The 19,729-nt window shown below is 38.3% G+C and overlaps 1 protein-coding gene across 9 annotated transcripts in view; it reads left to right on the top strand.

The window, feature by feature from the left end:
- Nucleotides 1-19,729, top strand: part of ELAVL2 (ELAV like RNA binding protein 2) — a 94,535-nt gene that overhangs the window by 58,977 nt on the left and 15,829 nt on the right. For all 9 annotated transcript variants that reach the window (XM_042788044.1, XM_042788047.1, XM_042788045.1 and 6 more), the window contains one exon: nt 7,047-7,150. In XM_042788044.1, coding sequence (XP_042643978.1) covers nt 7,047-7,150 — 104 coding nt within the window. The remainder of the gene's footprint in view (nt 1-7,046; nt 7,151-19,729) is intronic.

Raw genomic sequence — 19,729 nt, 5'->3', positions numbered from 1 at the left:
TATTCACTAGAAAATGGATTATTCTCTTTCAATCAAAGACTGTCCAATAGATCTTCAAGGAGTAAAGCACTGAAGGCAGAATACATAGCTGAAGTTAAATTATGAAAAAATAAGGTCCTCGGTTTGCTAGAATTCTTACTGGTTTTTTGTCTGTAGACTTACAGACATTGAGTTTCAGCTCCTAGAATTTATTAATTTACCTCAGAAGTATGTTCTCCACTGTCACATATTGATGCAAGTAGTATACAATTTGAGGGGGGAGGGGGGATAGTTTGGGGTTTTTTTTAGCATTTCTTTTGTAGGATATTGTAGTTCTTGCTGGTTGTATTCCTTTTATTCATTAATTTTCAATAAGATCTCTTTTTGCAGAAGTTAAAATAGCCTGAAATGTCTAAAATGTCACTATACTGAAATCAATGACTACTGTAGAAAAATCCTATTTTTTAAATGCCTGCTTATTTTAAAGTTTTTTGATGGCCCTCTGTGGCAGTTAGATTTGTGAATGTGTTACTACTGAGATTTTTAGTTTTTCAGAATACGATCAGTGTGTGCTTGTGGTAAATTTTTGTACTAGACCATGAAACTAGTTTTATAGCTTAGTGGTGGGTATTACTTCTCAGATGTTTTATTAACCAAATGTAAGTGCTGTTCTGGGGTGTTTTGCTTTTTATTTAATATGTATATCAGGGTGGTCATTTGAAACTGAATGATAGTATTGGGTGGTTCTTAGAATTAGCATTGATAGCAGTCATTTAGTGGGATTACTTTTCTTATGTTACTTTTACGTGTTAAAGAGATTGGTAAGTAGGAAGGAAGGTAGAACTTAGAAACGTAGCTCTGCTTGCTACTTAAAATGAACCGATTTGTTCCACTGAACTCATATAGCCTTACCATATAAATTTAGTACATACTGAAAAGGTTTTGAGAGCTCAGGTGGTTGTGGCTGTAGTTATTTTTTTGTGGAAAAAGTGATTACCTGAAGTTGTTGATTGTCTATATTCTGCTTGGTCTTCAGACCTTACAGGAATGTTTAAGAATGACAAAGTGCAGGATTATCTGGGTACTCTGGTAATTAAAAATTACTTCAAAAAGGTAGTTTGCTCATCCCTGGTACTGAGTATTTGACAGCTCTGATAGGAAACATCAGACAAGGACTCCCTCGTGTGGTGGGTGTTCCAGGCATTCAAAGGCATCTTGCTGCATTGTTAAAAGGCCAGTGTTTTGGTTCATTCAAGTAGGGAGGGCATGCTGAAATAATGCAAGTCCTTGACCCTGGGAAGAAATGCATCAATAGAAACTCTCCTGGTACCGGAGCTGCTGTTTTTTCAGCTCCTATTAGTCATCTGGTAACAACAGCATTGTATACTGATAGAGTAGTGCTGAAAAAACATACCAGCAGTGTGTTCAAGCAGAGAGTTCTGCAGTATTGGCTCTGGATTCTGTCTGGGAAGACACGCTTCTCAATCGTGCATGTAGGAAAATTATCTTCAGCAGCACCTGTTATGGGGGGATAATCATGAGAACACAGGTTCAGTAGACAACTGGACAGCAGGAGACTTCAAGAGCAAAAGATAATTAGGCTTCACATTGGCCAGAAATTTCTAGGGCCAGACTTCATGTTTCTGCCCAAAAAAAAGTTCAGAGAAGATGTAGTAAATTACCAAGGTCCTTTAATCAGTCATGAAATAAAACTACTGTACTAATCAGCTACTCTCTAATCGTGATGCTATGCAGAAAACAAAATGTGTTCTTTTTCAGGAGTGATAAAATGTTGCAAGACTAGTGAAAACGCAGCTCTTGAGTTCACTGCATTTGTAACCTTGCTGGGTCTTTTCCTGCTTGGTACAGCTCTCACAGTATTTCTAAAGCAGCTTTTGAAAGGGCTTACTTAACATCAGTTAAGTTAAAGCTCATACTTGTCTACCTTTCAAGCCTTTCTTTCAAGGTGTAGCAGATTGTGAATGACACTTGAGCACTTTCAGGCAAACTCATGTTAACAGGACTGCATAATTCTGACTGAACTCTCTCTTACTATGCATCCAGCCCAGTAGCATTGAGCAAAGAGCTGTTGAAGATGCTGCCTTTGGTGCTTGTGTCTGAAATAGTATTTCTTCTTGGTTCTGAGGTGCCTACAGGCTTTAGGGAACGTTTTTTTCTGAAACTGAGTGGTAGCTCATAGGTTGAAAACATAATGGGAGCATTTTACAGCAATTCTGCACTGCAGTGTCTGTTATAAAATAAACTATCATCCTTGGGCCACTCCAGGAGGGAGACGCTACACAGAGACATTCCTGCATATCGGTCTTACTGAAGTTGTCTTATTACACACTTCAGTCCCACTCTTTTATTTACTTTCACCTGTTTTTCAGGTTTATGGGTATAGTAGTCAAAGGGAGAGGATCTCTAACTTGGCCTTGAAGGAAGCTGTCTGATCTGAAGGTTCTTGTCTTTTCCATCCTTCTTTTTGAAAGTGCAGCATGGAGGAATTTAGCTGTTATGTGGCAGGTATATTGGAGCTTTAGAAGGCAAGCCACTGCCTGTGGCTGTTGTAGCTGCTTCTGAAGAGAAAAAGGAAGGAAAAAAATGTTGACAAGTATACTTTCCTGCAAGAAAAGTTGTCAGGCAGGCCACTCCCTAAGGAAGTTGAGAGAAGAGGCTGTAAAACATCTTAATTGCTGGCCTGCTGTGGTTGGGCTAAATGACCTGGTTCAGCTGTTTGTGTAACTCCTGAACATAACAGTAGAATCTTAATGCAGGTTTACTGGAAAAAGAAAACAGGCTTGGTGGGAGTGGATAATTTAGTTTAGAATATCTTTACTTTTTTTTTACATTCCAGTGTAGCTGAATTACTGTTTGAAAATAAATGTTGGGGTTCCCAGAGAAACAGGAAGCTTAGGTGCAGTAAAAATTGAGAAGAACAAACTACTAAAAGATGGTATTCTGTATAGATTATCTAGGGAGGGTAAAACCTTTGTCATGTTATCCTGCCCTTGTCTTTAACTGTAACAGGTGCTGCCCTCAATCCAGTTGAGGCATAAACTGGATATTCAGAATACCTAAACACATTGTAGTAAAAGTACCTGGACAAGTAACCTGAAGAGGTGTCAGGTTTTTCAGACTGTAGTCTGAAAGCACAGGTTGGAAAAACAAAGCTGAGCAAGACCCAGATGGAGCTGACCCTGTCTTGAAACAGTAGGAGACTAAGATCTTTTTTGATACACATTTAAATCTGAGAATTATTCAACTTGTGGAAAACTATAGATCCATCACCCTATTGTGGACTCAGGCACATAATCTACTTTAAGTGTGTTACTAGACTTTGAAACAAGTGTGTGTTCTGCAGGAGATTTCTCTTGGTGAGTGGAGTTTAGTATAGAAGAGGCACAGATGGAAGAGTCCACAGCTGTTTTCTGTCAGTGTTCTGTTTAATCCTTGGCTTCAGGGAATACAAATTAGTCATTACAATTATTAAATAATGATGTTCCTCTTTTTAGCTATTCTAAGCATCTAGCTTCTAGTTGGTTTTTCTGGAAAGCGAAAAGTTTAGTACATTGATAAGCAGGAAAAAGCTTCACAGGAGTGTCAGTTACATAAAAAGTAAAATGTAATTAATGAACTTTCAATCATAACCTTTGCTTTAAGCCCTTTGAAGTTTTAGAGGGCTGTGAGGTACACTTCTACTGCTGTGTGGGTTTTGGTTTTACATCAGATTTTGTTGAAGCAAAATTCAAGTTAAGCTGCTTCCCTCATTCCTTCCAGGTAATTTCATCATTTTGTCTTTTCCTACTTAAGGTGATCTCTTCTTTTACCAGTCATTTACATAACTGTCCTTTTGTTCTATACCATATTGTCTAATTATTTGTAGTGTCCCAAGCATAAAATCTAGTAGAAAGTGTACAGAAACAGCTTGAAACACTGCTGTGAAATAGCCACAAGAACTGTTGAGGAGAAGCTCAACTGATAGTTTGAGCATGTAACTTCTGAAGTATTGCTCACTTCTACAAATGAGCAGAATGTTCCCCCTGAGAGTGATGAATGTTTTCTTACTAGCACATTTTCTTGGGAGCAAAGCTGAGCCTGGGAAGAAGGGAGGGATGAGGGGAAGGTGTTTTAAGATGTGGTTGTATTTCTCACTATCCTACTCTAATTTAATTGGTAAATTAATGGTGGTGGTAGTATTTAAATTGATGTTGGTTGGTTGTTTTTTTTTCCCCACCCAAGTAGTCTGTCCTTTGCCTGTGACCATAACTGGTTAGTCATCCTTCCCTGTCCTTATCTTGACCCTGAGCCTTTTGTTATATTTTCTCCTCCTCATCCCCCCTGGGGAAAGGAGTGAGTGAGCAGCTGTGTGGTGCTCAGTTGCCAGATGGGCCTAAATGATAACACAGTGAAACACTTGTGAAGAGCTGAGCTTCTGAGTTCTAACCTTGTTGGCACTTTCACACCATGTGAGAAATACCACCTGTTGTCAGACATACTTTGCAATAATTGGGATATCAGATGGGTTGTTTGAAATAGCTGCTTCTACTGCATTTTGTTAAATGCTTGTATTTCCTAAAACTCAGCCACCTGTATATGAACTGGCAAATCTCTTAAACATCTTCCCTTAACACAAGTAGGAAGATTTAAGAGTGATCCATCAAGCATCTGATTCTAGAAATCAGGTTCAGTTTCAACTTACTTGTATTGCTTGTTGAGAGCCAAGATTCATCTTCCTTATGTGCTTCTGTGAAGAAGGTGATTTTTGCCTCTGAATTATTAATAATGTGTAATTGAACCACTAACCTTCGGGCAAAATTTCAATCTCTAAGAAGTTTTTTAGCTTTTCTTAACCTTTTCAAATATATAAGGCCTTTGGAATGTCAGATCTGAACATCTTTGAATTTTAGATGATAGCCCAGATTGAACAAAACTCAACTAAATAAAAGAAATTATTCACAGAATCACTGATGGTGGAAGGGACTTCTAAAGATAAACTAGTCAATTCCCCTTTGTCAGACAAGCTCTCCCTGAGCAGGGTGCCTAGGACCATGTCCGGTCAAACTTGGAGTATCTCTAGGAATGAAGAATTCACAACAACAAATTTTGGTGGCCTGCTTCAGTGTTCCACCACCCTCACAGTGAAAGCTTCAATTGCAAAATTGAAGAATAAATCTGCAAAAATGAATTTAAGCTTGCCCTGAATAGATTACTGGATTTTGTTTATGCAGCTTCCTAGGCTAGTCTACTAATATTCATCAAGCTTAACTAATAGAATGTCTCCAGAAAAACTAATTATGAATTATATCCTTTGTAACAGCTGGGTATGCTCTTTGCCTGCAGTGGCCTGGGTGGTTTTTAATGTGAATAATAGTTCACATGAACAGAGGGGTACTGGAAATAATTTCTGCACATCTTTCTCTGTTCCCTCCAGAATTAGTGAGTAGTATATTTGGAAGGTCTTATATTAAATAGCTTTATCTTTGAGATTTTAACATCTTTTAAGGTTGTGGTTTAAATGGGTTTCTTCCTAGGAGATTAATAATAACACCAAAAATCAGCATTTCTGTACTGGGAGGTAAGACTAAAATAGAAGCCATGCACAAAAAGGTCTATTCCTTTAAGCTGTTCTTTTTTGGAGACACTGCTGGGAAGAGTTTCTGCAGACAGTGGGAGTGATGGAGGTGACAGGTATAGAAATTGCTCTACTGTAATCAAACTAATAAGGAAAAGGCACTTCTAGGATAAAGAACTTAGCTATATCTAGGTAGAACTATAAAAGAATACAGAAATGCTTCTACATATTTCCATACTGTTTCTCACAGAAACACAGAATTGCTGAGGTTGGAGGCACTTCTGAAGATCCTGTCCAACCTCCTGCTCAGAGCAGGGTTGTCTAGAGCAGGTTGCTCAGGCATGGCCAGCTGGGGTCTGGTGGTTTTTGTTAATGACTTTGCATATATTAACCTGCTCACAGCTTCATCTAACCAATTTACTTGTATTTGTGCTGTTTTGAGGAGGAGATTGGGAAGAATAGCTTTGGAGGGTGGTAAGATAGTGTTGTCCTCCAACTTTCAGTGCTGCATTAGACCAATTTGTATAAAGTTATGAATGTCAGCAATGGTGGGCTTGTTACTAAACTGTCTCTTGTCTTATTTAATCAATTACAAAATTCCCATCAGGAAGGATAGTATTCTTACTAAGTGGTATCCTTTCACTAAACTTTCACTTTGCATCCTTATGCACTAAAAATATTTTTAAAAGGGCACAGTAGTTAAGGATACTCTAAGTTTTGAAGTTGTTAAGAGATGACTACTGCTAAACTCTCAAGTGTTCAAGAAGTGCTTAGACAAAATACACTCTTATTAGAAATGAGCTGTGATTCAGTGATTAAGAACTAAAAGTACTTTATATCCATCTATTATCTGAATTACCAATGCTAAAAACCTGAAAATGTAGCATCTTTGATATTTAGCTTATGACCAGTTACTTGTACCAGTTGTTTCGAATATAAGAACAAAATGAGCCTTTAAACTTGTTACTGAGAGACTCTGCCTAGTGTGTGAGTAACATCTGTAGAAATGTTTGGCTTCAAATTCGGCACAGATTCTGATATTGAAGTATATTTGAAACACTTATTTTCAAGAACTGGTCTAGAATTTTGACATTATACTTTTTATGTTCAGTTAAAGTTCAAAAATGAATGAGTAGTGGATTTTTGGTGACTTAACCTTGAAGCTCCTGCACTTCATCTAGTCTCTAGCAGATCATAACAAACTCCTGAACCTATTTTGCATAGCAGTTTAAGTCTTTCATTAACCTGACTATAGCCATTTCTGTGTTGAACTCAAGGCAGTCCATGGAAGCAGGGGAAGCTAGTTAAAAAACACTAACCTTACTGGAAAAATTAGGTGTTGTGAGCCTTTGAAACTTTATCTGGGGCACATACTGTTCTTTAGTATAAGCAGTTTTTGCTCAATGTGTCTATATAGGTTTTAAACACTGTTAGTTATTCATTGCATAGCACTGCAGTACTAATGATCACTCTTCTTCCTCTTTTTAATCAGGACAGAGTTTGGGTTATGGTTTTGTGAACTACGTTGACCCCAAGAATGCTGAAAAAGCCATCAACACTCTGAATGGATTGAGACTTCAAACTAAAACCATAAAAGTATGTAGTTTTAAATCAGTTAAACTGCAGTGTTTTGACTTCTCATTGATCAGATGCATGATTTGTTTTCCAAATGTAACTTAATCATTCTGCTAATGTCAGTAGAATAAACTAGGACTTCACCATGTAGCAGATGGTTAGTTCTTTGTAGTCTGTTTAGAGAATTAGATTATGATTAAATATAGAAAATTGGTTTTATTGTTTTGGTTTTTTTTAATGCACCTGAGAGCATATTAGATGTGAGCTTGAATTGTTTTGAGAAATTGTGTTGTATGCTTTAGGTGCAGAAATGAAATAATCTGAACATTACACTACATGCTTTCTCCTTACTTTCTCAAAGAAGATGGTGTAACTTTCTTATTAATACTCCCTTTTCTATGATGCTAGTGTCTTGTTTATCTTACAAATCCTTAAAATTAAGTGCTGAAATTACTGGACTCTTAGGGCTCTAGTGTCTAGGTCTCTAATGTTTCAGATTCTTGTTTTTTTGTTTGTGTTGTAACTCTTGCACTTGTTTACTAAATCCAGTTTCTTGAATTTCTAGAAGCAGAAATCTTGCAAGTTAGTTTTTCTCATCTACTCTCTTAATCCATTCAGAAGAGTGAGGATGCTCATTTGAGCAATTGTTTGGGCTCTGAAATATTAAGAGAAGATGTAATAAAATTTTTCAAAGAATGCAGACTTTTGAAAGTGTTTCGCAGGTTTTGGTGCCTGAAGGCAATCCATGTTCCAACCAGCCCATTCTTCCTTATTAAGCAGCATGATTACTGACTGCCCTCTGACTAGTCTCGTGTTTGAGCTATAAGATAAAGCTCCCCTATAAAAAGCTTTGAACTTAAGCAGTGCAGAGCCACTTAAAGATGACTGAGACAGAAATAAGATGGCGGTAATTATGGTTAGAATACCTGACCTGTTTCTGGATTCATAAGCTTTAATAAAGTGGATTACACAGTTTGAAACTTGACTACTGCTGCTTCACAAATGGTGAACCATGGCTCACGATAGCAATGTATGAAAGACACTGATAGATGCTTTGCTGCAGAAAGCTCCCTATGTGCTTGTGTCAGGCATCTTGCCCACCAACAGTCTCTCCCATTTTCTGCTTTGGGGGAAAACAGAGGAAAGTCATTTCATGCTCTCGGTTTTTTGAAGCTGTTTTGAGTGGTGATGAGGAAGGGTTTGAGTTTGCATTCCAGTAGTGTTGCAGGTACAACACTCATTCGATGTTTTGGACTGGACAAATTAAAGTGCATCTGTCCAGGATGATAAGTTGCAAGTTCTGGTGACTATATAGCCAGTCAGAAAAGGATGTTGTTACAGAGAATAAAGCCAGGTTTTCCAAATCCTAATGACCTCTTAAGGGGTTTTACAGTGACTTATTTTATGGTGCTGGTTTATGAATTTAATCCTCTTTCACCTTGCTAAGTGATTAATGAAAACAGTTACTGTATTTCTACAACTGAAAATTTGATTGTGAAAAAAGTATGGGGGGAAAAAGTGAAAATGGAGTAGACAAACATGGGTGGTGACACTGGTGCTTCTCCTTTCCTCCCTTCCCAAGACACGAAAGTAGAATTATAGATTATAAGCAACACCAGACAGTGACCCTTTGGAAGTGAGACTAAAGTTTATGTGTAAATTTTCAGGGATTTGTGCCTTAGCTGTCCTTAGCTAAAGAAAATCTGAAACATTTGACTTGTCACAAGCTGACATTATGACCTTTTTAGCAAAATAACGAACAACTCTAGTGAGGAAAAAAAAAAAGTATCTATGAATGTTGCTTGTTCATGTTACAGGTAAAATTCTGACTCTAGATACCCACATTCATCCCTGTTTAACTTCAGCAGCATCTTTCAGTGTTAATGTGCCTGATTTGAGGGCAAACACTGCTTTCCTCTTCTTCCTCTTGGACACAAGCCCAGTTTCGGGCCATGTTTTCATGACTGGATTCTCCTGACATGGTGTTCAGAGGCTGATTTTTATATTCTTCCAGTGCAGAAGGGGCAGAGGCTGGGGGGATCCCTAGTATGTTTTAAGACTGACATTTGCACTTTGGACAGTTGCTTCTCCTGTTGAAAGATGTCTGTGGCAGTGACTTGGAGACCTTTAGATTTACTGTTAGCTTTAAAAAATGGGTTATCGTTTAACTGAGATTTTTTTATATATACTTTCATATGAAAAATGATGGAATAGGGTAGTGTTAGTGGATATTTTGACTTCAAAAGCAAAAACAGATGCTTGTTCAATCTGTACATTTTTGGGGCTTCTGTAGAAGTGTTTAACCAGTTCACTGGCATGATGGTTGAATGTGTATGTTTTCTGTTAGTCTACAAAACTGGAAGGAACCGTGTTGGTTAGGTGATGGACCCTCACATTGTGGCTAAACTGAAAGCGTTCCTACTGAAAGGGTATTGTCCTGATACTGATGCGTGATGTTCTAGATTGGGGTTATGATGCATACCTCTGATCCACTGTACTAGCCTGTTAGTCATTGGATCGGTTTCTCTGATCCAATGCCACCTACTATTTGAAGATGTGGATTTGCAAAATACTGGTTTCAGTTCTTCTGTATGGGTAGTGATATTAAAACTTAGTACCTGATACCTTTTTAAAAAGAACATCCTATGGACTGCTTTATGGTATACTTTATTGAACTTTTTGCAAAGTATCCTAACCAAATTTCATATCCATATCTCGAAAGCAAGTCATACTAGTCTTAGTCTTGTCTAACCTGGTACTCATTGTGTTACCTTCTGATTTGACCTGAATATTAAAACTGTGGGGTGGGTGTGCACTGATGTTGAAGGCACACTGAGGTGTGTAAGATACCTGAGCCCCACTCTGCTAGGCAATACACCTATACATATATTAGATGGTGCCCTCTGTGGCATAAATCATGATTTATTTGCAAGTAAACAGACTTACTTGTACTGGAGGTAGCCTGTAAAGTTTGAGCTTCATTTAATTCTGGAACTTTAGTGTGTAAACAAGTTGTATCTTAGAGGTAAAACATTTTCTGTGGCTTTGCTTTTGAGAGAAGCTGCTGCTGGGAAGCACTTTGGCTCTTTAAGAGTCAGTGAAAATGAGGATTTCTGTGACTGGAGTGACTTTAACTTACCTTTTTTCCTGCTTACCCACTTGCTCGTCCATGACTTTTCGTTTGGGTTGTCCTTGGTGTGATCAGTTCTTCCCAAACATAGAAAACAAAGAGGAGCAAACAACATTTAAGAGTCACTAACTTGCACATAATAAAAAAATTCAGTGCATGTTTTGTTGGCTTGGCTTCTACTTGGGAAAGGGGGAAGTCCTCAGTGGCTTCCCCTCTCCTTGCTCCTGTGTGTGTGTATATATATATATATATATATACACAGGTGAATTTAGTGTGAGATGCTCTGAATAGGAGTATCTTTCAGTGTGATGTAAAAGACTTCTATGCTTACAGGAAACTGCAGTAAGATTCTCTGTGTAAAGAGGAGTGGGCAAACAAATAGCCTATCCTTTAACTGGCATAGAGCTTTGTGAGATGCTGAATAGGAGGCAGCTTTTTACCTCGGTTTTTAGGGGTAGCAGGAGGACACAGGAAAATCTCTTGCTTTTCTCCATGGATATTAGACTTCCTGAATGATGGACATGGTCTTTTGTGGATCATAGCTGCCAAGGGGACACTGCAGATGGTAACAGTGCAGTGCTTGTTCCTCCCTCTCAAGGTGAACTGAGGCTGAGGACTTCCCACTGTCCTGTCCCCAGCTCTCCAAAGTGAGTGCCTGAAGTGCCAGAGCCTGTGGGAGCTGGCAGACGGCTTTCTTACTCAATGCCTCTGATATATGTATGCGAATATACACTGAAAAGGGGAGAGAAAGTAGTTTGTCCAGTCTAGAGGTCTAGGAGTTGTCATTTTTTATAAGATAGCATTGATGGTCAAACTGTATTTTACCCGGCTAGTGCTGCTTAAAAATCAGATTTAGTAAAGTTTCCTTCTCTTTTAAATTCTTTGGACTATTAGAGTGTTTACATGGGTAATTATCACCTGTCAGGGGAATAGATATTTAAGAAATATTTTATCTAAAGTATTAAATTTCTAGTTTAAATTATTAAATCTGAGTTCTTCCCACTCCTTTATAGTTTTGCATATATTAAAAAAAAAAAAAAAAAATCATCAGGCTTAACATGTAGCACTGTTCCAACAGGAAGTTGACAAAGTTTGGCAAATTCTTTGGCTAAAAGCATAAATGTCCTACTTTGCCTTCATCACCTAGTTAGCTGCCCTACTGTAGAAAGCTGTATAATGAAAAGAGCTAGTTATGACTTTAGTAGAATGAATACAAAACTATCGGCTTTACAGGTGCCCAAAGAAGTGCAGTACAGCAAGGGAAGACTTGGTGAGGGATGTGACACAACTTCATTAGTGTCCTCTGAGGCAGAGGGTCCTTAAAACTTGTTATTATGCAATATAGTTTCACTTGGTGTCTTGAACCATTACTTAGATTTACAGTAAGATTAATTTTAAAGGAATTATCCTCTAACTGTCTTCAAGATCTCCACACTTAGGATCTTCTATCTGTGATAGTACTTGTGAAAATGCTGTGTGTTCTTAATGGCAAATAACAAAATGATGAAAAAAGAAACATGCTAGTCCAATTTCTGAATCAGTGCAGCAGGTAAAAGATTTAGATTGTTCCTGTCTTCACCATTGATACTTGTAGAAGAAAATTTTGGTAGTCTTACTTCTTGTTGTAATCTTTTCATTAAGTAATGTCCCTGGGGAGCAATGAAGTATGAGTTGTGTAAAAAGGTCTATTAAAATACCAGAGACAAGTGAGCTGTGAAGGTGAGAGAAACCCTCCTTACCTTCTCAATTATTTTTTTTTTTCTTCCACCACTAAAGAACATTGATCTAGTGAGTGGCAAAAGGGGATCTTATTTGGAGGTTTAATTAAAGCTACTGAGTTTTACTGATGCTATCAATCAGCAAAGATTGAGAGAGGGGGCATGGTGCCAGACCATTTAGTGGTCTTGACAGGGTAATTAAATACCTCAGGACTGTATTGTCAAGGTAAAATTGAAGTGCTCTAGCAGATCTGAAGCAGAACAATTTGTCTTGGAACAAAGGTAAATGTGGTTTGTTTTTTTTTTTTTTTCCTTAAATATCTGCAGGAGTTACAAATGGTAATTATACAATCATTTAGCTATGTTGCAGTTAAAGCTTTGACAGCATTTCCATTTTAAACCCCCTCCCCACCCCACACATGCATTTTCACCCCCAGTTGAAATTCAGATCCCCTCAGACTTTGAATGTTACTTAACCAGCTTAAGCTGGCTGCTTGTTTTTCATGTTGCTGAATAATATTGAGAGGAGGATTCACTTCTGAATGCATACTGCTACCACTTCCTGTAAATGACGTTATGGCCACATGGTTATTCATTAATGCCTAACCACTCTGAGGAAAATAACACAGTGTGTCAGACTGAACTATAAAATGTGCTAATCTCACCTTCAGCAACAACATAGCTTGTTTTGTGTTTGCCCAAGCACTGTGTGCAGCTGACTTAGGGTTTCTTGCCAAGTGTCTGTCACTGTTTTCTCTGGGGCAGAGGATCCTTAAACCAATGCAGCTCACCCTAAGGCTGCTGAGCAAGTTTGCAGCCAAAAACCTCAGCGGTGCAGTAAGGTCCATTTTGAGCCTACATAGGGGGGTTCTGACACAGAAATGTGGATGTCAAAAGGAACCAACAATACTGTACGGTGCTGAAGGAAGATCTCAAGCATTGCTCAAAAGCCAAGCTATAAACAAGCAAAAATAGCCAACAAAACCAAGAACTGCTTGTTACTACTGAGATCAACAATGCATCTTCCTGTCCTCTGCCCTCCCCATGCTATGCAGAGCTGTTAAAATATGATATGGCTTTCTACACAGGTCCAAAATGCTGCAAATGCTAGGCATGGAGGTTTTTTAAATGCAAATACTTGTTTTCTCCATAAGAACGCTTTCACTGTTGTAAAATATGGCTGCACTTATTTTTGAAATTATAGAAGTCTTGAGATAAAATGACCTCTAATTCAGCTAGTGGCTTTCAAGTTTTCTGACATACTAATTGACACTCTGGGTGTCCTTAAACCATGCAGTAGTAGTTTTTCCTAAAAGGTTGTAAGATACTCCAGTGAAGCAATAACTGTAAGCAGCAATGGATACGTGTTTTGTGCATTTCTGTAAGGTGTGTCTGTAGAATGAATAATGTGAAAAAGACCCAAGAGATGTGCTTGTCAGTGTCTCTGTCATAATCATCAGCTCCCTAGACATAGCATGGAGAAGTTGAAGCTTATTTCCTTCAGAAAGGAACACTTGTGAACAGATTCACCTCAACTCCAAAAACAGAAGGAGAATTGGGGTATATTGTTTTGAGATTTTGTTCTTGTTCATATTATTCCTGTGGAGGGCTGGATATTACCCTGTGTACTTTTGTCCTCTAAAGTAAGGGCTTTTTATTGGGATTATTGGAAATGTCTGAAATTTGTGGTGCTCTTACTCACTGGTTATGCATGAGTGGAGAGGGAGCATTCATCAGATCAGAATCAGGAATGCAAAGTATGGAGGGAGGACTTTGAGTCAATCAAAGTGAGAAGTAGGAAACTGAAAATGTTTGGTGACTGGATCTCCTTTTGTTTCTTTTCTTTACAATTAGAATTTAAGTTATGTATTTATTATTTTTAAAGAGACAATGATGGCTATGACTGCAGATTTTAAAATGTTCTTCTGTATTAGTGCTTTTAAAGGCAAAACAGCAGAGTTGCTATCTTGTGATCGTAGTCCGTAATTCCCATCTCCTGTTTTAGTGTAGAAAGAGGTCAGTGAACTTAACTGTTGTCTTTCTCTTAAAGTATTATGACGAACTTCAGGTAGTATAGGTGAACTTTCGTACTATTTTGAGCACATCTGGGAAAGCCTCTGTTTCTGTTTTTGTCTGTATCACGATTTCCAGTTGTTTTCTGTTAACATATGTACTATTCCATTTGTTTCCGTTCACCAAATGGCATTTCGGTTTCATGTATCTGCTTCAGACCAAGTCCCGTGAAAGCCCATTTTTGGTGTTCCTTTGTGGTACATCAAGCAGCAGTTTTATGAGGTATTCCTCTGAGCAGTGTGGTGTATCCTTAATCAGTTATATCCTAAGAAAGACTTATGGTCCTCTTCCTCTCAGCTGTATAAAGGCTGGTCCTAAGTCTAAATTTGTCCTGGAAGAAGGCAGTCATAAGAGAATGCTGACATAATGGAAATGTATATACTTTGAATCTAGCAGAGTAACAGAAAAGGAAAAAATGCTACCAGAAACAAAACATGGAAAAGGAACAAAATCAAGAATTAGGAACTGAAGCTGCCAACTAGAGATGAAGTGCAATGTCAAATTAAAGTTGGAGGAGAGCTAAGCAACAAATGTGGTGAATTCTGTATTTCAGTTATTCTCCTCATCAGCTCTTTTATCAAATTAGAATACGTGTGTTTGGTATTACCTGAAGATTACAGAAATAATTCAAATTCTAATAGAAACAGTGTAGTTTAGGGCCCATTATAATATCAACAATGCAGTTTAGAGCCCATCCAACCTAGTCATCATGTTTGTCCTTTCTAATCCTGACCTCTGCAGCAAGCAGAACCTTTTGTCTTCATCTGTGCTTATAGCAGGGAACAGAGAAGGAAGGCCACTACACCCTTTGCAAGGTCAGTCTCTGGACACTTAATATAAAATTCATTGAGCCATCCTCTCATAACATTGTAACGATTGCTCAGAAGTATCCTCTGGCTTGATTGCTCTTTGTCTCTCTGGATGCCTCTCAGAGAGCACAAATGTAGCTTTTACATCAGCTGATTGTATTAAAAATACATTGTGCCACCATTTTGCACTTGGTTCTTAGCCTAAGCAAGGCCAAAAAATGAATTTAGGAAAACTGCTTTTTTTCTATAATGTTGCAAAGTCCTTATCTGTTACTATAATATGCTTTGTAAAGATCCTCTCACTGCCTTTGGTGATGGCTTTGGCTTTTTTCAAAGGCTAGCCATGAAAAATTGTAAGGACTTTAGAGGCTTTGTGTTTTAACACTTAAGGTATATTCTTAATCAATGTCACTCATGTTTCCAAGGAATGTTTTCATAGAGCTGGTGTAACCATACAAATGTACAAGTTATCAGAATAACAAACTTAAGTGCGAGAACAACTTGACCTGTCCTTGCTTGCAGAGTCACACATGAAGTAAATTCATACACCTTGAAAAGGTTGCCTGCAGAAAATTCTCCTACAAATTGGAAGAAACTTTTTACAAGCCATGTTCCTCCTGAGAACTGTGAAACAAGGGATTGTTTTCTAAATGTCCGAACAAGCCTGCTGATCTAATTGAAGATAGAGAAACCTTCTGTTGCTTGTGGACAGCATTGTCAGACATGCAGTGAAATCCAGTTGCTAGTTTTCTCTGGCTCGTAAGGGAACCAAGGGTATAAATCCTCCTGGAGCAGCTTTAGCTGCTGGGAACTGCTGCATAGTGAATGATGCCTGAAATTCCATAAAGAGGTCATACCATGCGTGCTGCTTTTCCAAATCAAAGAAGGTTCTCTTGGATGATGCAGTGTCATCCAAGTGTGAGACTGAGCTAGAGTCAAGGCTTCTTGAATCCAGAGCAAAGGGCATCCATCTGGCTGGGTCGTTTCAGCATAGGGTGGAGGAGGGAAAGGGCCCATTGACAGTTTCTTTTGAAACTGTAGCTCTGATCAGGACTGTTACTGCTATGTGTATTGAATTTGATATCATTATTGATCAATCTTGCTCGTTCCTAGTGATGAGAACTGCCTGTATTTTATTAGAAAACTCATGGCATAATACCCTGATGGTGACAGGGAAGATGAGTTGATGACTTACTGATGAAAGACCAAGTGTTTATCTTACCTTTGACAATGTGAGATAACAAATACCAATAAAGCTCAGGTGCTCTATATAATGAGTCTTCAGCATATGGGAAAAGATCTTTGCTTCACAAGTTGGTATTTCAGTACTTCATTTCAGGATAAATTTGAGAATAGTACTGGGAAAAAATGCTTCTCAGTCTGAAGAATAACATGGTTTCTTACAAAACATTTAATCTCAAGAAGAACTAATTATGGGCTTCCTCAGCATCTCCATCTGGTTGTCTTTAATGTGTCACTGCTGTCCTAGGTCTTGACAAGTCTTCTCATCCAGATGAGACCTGCTTATAATTGAGTTCCTCTTAAAACTTGCTTTGTTGTGCTGAACCTGCTGCTGCCTGTGCTTTAAAAATGACTAATCATGTCCCATTCTGAGGAAGTTGGAAAGGAGAGGGCGGGGGGGGTGGGGGGGGGGGTTGGATTAAAATGCTGAGCTGGGACTCAAGGCCAGAATTAAAACCACATTTTTCCTTAGATTTAATGTTGATCCAAATAACCTGAGCAGCTAGCTCAATTCTCCAGCTTTGTTGTGGAGCTAGGGTGTTTGACCCACTGCCTCCTGGAAAGTGGGATGAGTGTGGAATGTGCTGCAGGCGCGTAGTGCAAGTGGCTGTTGTGGTTGCTTCCTGATGAGAGTGTCAAATATGGAAACATGGTCAAAGATGAATGAAAGTAAAAAATCTTTCTGAGCTCTAGTACTCGTATTAGCAGTGCTGCTCCATGTCCAGTAACTACTCTGAAAATTGGTGGAAGCTTCAGATGCTGGAGACCTAATACCCAGTGTCCAGTGCACTAACATGCTCAAGAATGAGGGTAATAACTGTTTAAATGTGGAAGACTTTACTGTGAGCAGTTACCAAAAGCTGCAAGAGACTGCATCTGTAGGATTTCACTTTATTTCAGTGAAAGTTACCTGCAGTGAGGTCATTCCTTAGTTTCTAAAAACACATCCCTGTGTAATTTTTTTCCCCAACTCAGAAAACATGCTGAGTTTGTATTTGTGAATCTTAGTAGGCATGGTGTGGTATATTTAGCCTACAGTACTTTAGCAAATTCATATTATCTAGATAAAATTATTCTAGTTCAAAGGAAAAGCTTTATAAAATACAGGTACTCTTGTGTTGGCTAGTCATGTTCATGTCAACTACTATGTTCATCAGCAACCACTCTGAATATCATATTTTAGGCCTGCTTGTGTAAGAAGCTTATAAAGGAACTGGAGCTTCAACGCTGTTCTAGCTGGGCTGTTAATTTAGACATGGAAGTGGCTGCCCTGGTCAGTGTATCTCCCCTTGTGTGCCAGGATTATGGGGAATCTTGTCAAAAGTGCATCTAGCAACTGATGCAGTTACTCTGTGCTGCAGTATCCTGAGAAGATTACTGAATTTCCAGTATATGTATCCTGTTCTGCGCAGTTCTTGAAGAGAAAGCTCTGGTATCAGGGCAGTGTATTGGTAAGCTATTTGTCTCTGGAGTGTAGCTCATCATGATCCCCTGCAAGGTACTGCTTCATGGCCAGGCCTTTTTTCTAGTTGTGTTTGCTCTGGGGAGGAACAAACTGTCAAGTTGGTCAGTTCATGTCCTCTGCTGTGAAGGTGCAGAACAGATGTGGATCCCATGGCTGACCTCAGGCCTGTGACGGGCACTGAATGTAGCTGTCAGAGCTGGCACTCTTCATGAGAAGCAGACTGAAATAGCAAAACCTATTCTGATGGTAGTGCTGAAAGGCGGTTACTTGTGTGTCCATTTTTTCTGTGCATTACCTTGCAGGTCAAGCTGTAAAAGCAAAACCTCTATGGGATATAGTTATATTTTTTAGCTTAATCTGCACACATAAGTGAAGCTGTGTTGAGTAGTATGTTTTGTAGTTCCACAGAATTGAGTCCAATTTGCTTTGCCCGTAGAAACAAATGCTGCTGCAAGCTTGCACCATGAATTAAACTTGGCACAGCATGTACATGATAACAATGCAGTGTTGTGTATACAGGGAAAAGTGGCCTTCACGCTTTCTTTGGAATGGAACTGTCTTTCGTTTGAGGAGAGACAGAAAGTAAACCCGATGAATATACAGCAATGTACTCTCCTGTTTCAGACAAGAACCTATCACTGGCTGGTGACAGCTGAGACCTGGTCTCTGCTGTGTGCTGCAGCATCTTGTTACTAGAAATCAAATAAAGAAGAGTTCTTGAGTCATGGGATCTCATATACTAATTTAAGTGCAAGTTAAGAACACTTGCCTGGCACAATGGTCTCTGAGAACATTGCTGTAACAAAAACAGAGAAATATGTCCTTGTTTTCATTGTGATTGCCAAGAGGGCTTGTATATTCCTAATGTATTCCCTTGCAGGAAGGTTTAACCCATTTTCATCTGCACAGGCTGGGTGGTAATTTGTTGTTTGTTTTTTTTTTTTTTCACTGAAACTTTTTAAAAGAACTGGATACTATCCATAAGACAAACAATGTTCTAAGCTGAAAGTTTACACTGGAAGTTATTGAATGTAAGGTTTACATTTATTGAAATCCTGATTTTAACATCTAAAGACTGCAGATTTAAAGACTTGCAAGAATACCTTAAGTAGAAGTGTTTAGAATTTAATATCACTTTAGGAAAAAATTCTCACAGGTAATACACTGCCTCCTGTACTACTACTAAGGTATAAGATAAAAAAAGATGGAAGTGTATGGTATTGAGGTGTCTAAAGGTAGTAGCAGATAGTAAGGAACTGAACCATTCATTTGTAGGGACTGGGTCTCTATTCTTTTTGGCAACTTCTTTGTTTAACCTGCTAACTTTCACAACTTTGACTTGAAAATTGTAAATCAGTTCACCTTGATGTTATGAAATATGAAAGCAGTGAAAATACTTGGATTTGGTGATATAATGTTTGTATTTCTAGAAACAAGTGTTTTTCCTACTAACTGCAGTGGAAAATTCCAGTAAAACTGTTTTTAAACTGGTGTCTTCAGAGTAGCTGTGTTCAGTGTTGTACTCCGTGTCATCATCAAATATTTAAAATTGTAGGCTTTCTGGCTGCTTCTTGACTTGCATTGTGTTCAATGGTTTTGACATTGCATAACCTTAATGTTTATTAAATATTCACCTGTTGAAGTGGCTGTGGAAGTAACATTTTAGCACAGCTATTAATTCAGTGCATATGTATATTGTTTGAAGACATTCAATCTAGAACTATCAGCAAGTAATTACTGAATAAGCAAACTGACAGGATACAGGTAAGGAGATGAATCCAGAGGTTCTCTGCTTTAAATCTGTATCATGAGTGAAATAGCTGGACTTTGACATCAGTAATGAATAGAAACTATATATCCCATACTCTGAAAGCTTCTTTTACATGGGAATTGGTCCCCTTGTACCAGTAAAATTTTGTGGTGTCTCTGCAAGTCAGCATCACTAGAGAAAACAATAATCACTGATCACACGTAATGTTTCGCCAAAGAAAAACAGACTTAATTACATTGGGTTTCTGAAGTTCTGTGTTTCTTTCAGATTTCTTGCCTGGACAGAACTTCTAGTGCTTAGCAAGGTGGCTAGAGGTAGTGTTGGATATTAGCAATGAAGTACTAATTTCAATTTTATGTATGTTATTCCAGTGACTAATCTGCCCATATTCC

Source organism: Tyto alba, unplaced genomic scaffold (assembly GCF_018691265.1).
Source record: "Tyto alba isolate M040663 unplaced genomic scaffold, T.alba_DEE_v4.0 Super-Scaffold_13, whole genome shotgun sequence".
NCBI classification, from domain to species: Eukaryota; Metazoa; Chordata; class Aves; order Strigiformes; family Tytonidae; genus Tyto; species Tyto alba.
The sequence above is the reverse complement of the archived record's forward strand: the minus strand, read 5'-3'. Positions and strand labels throughout refer to the sequence as shown.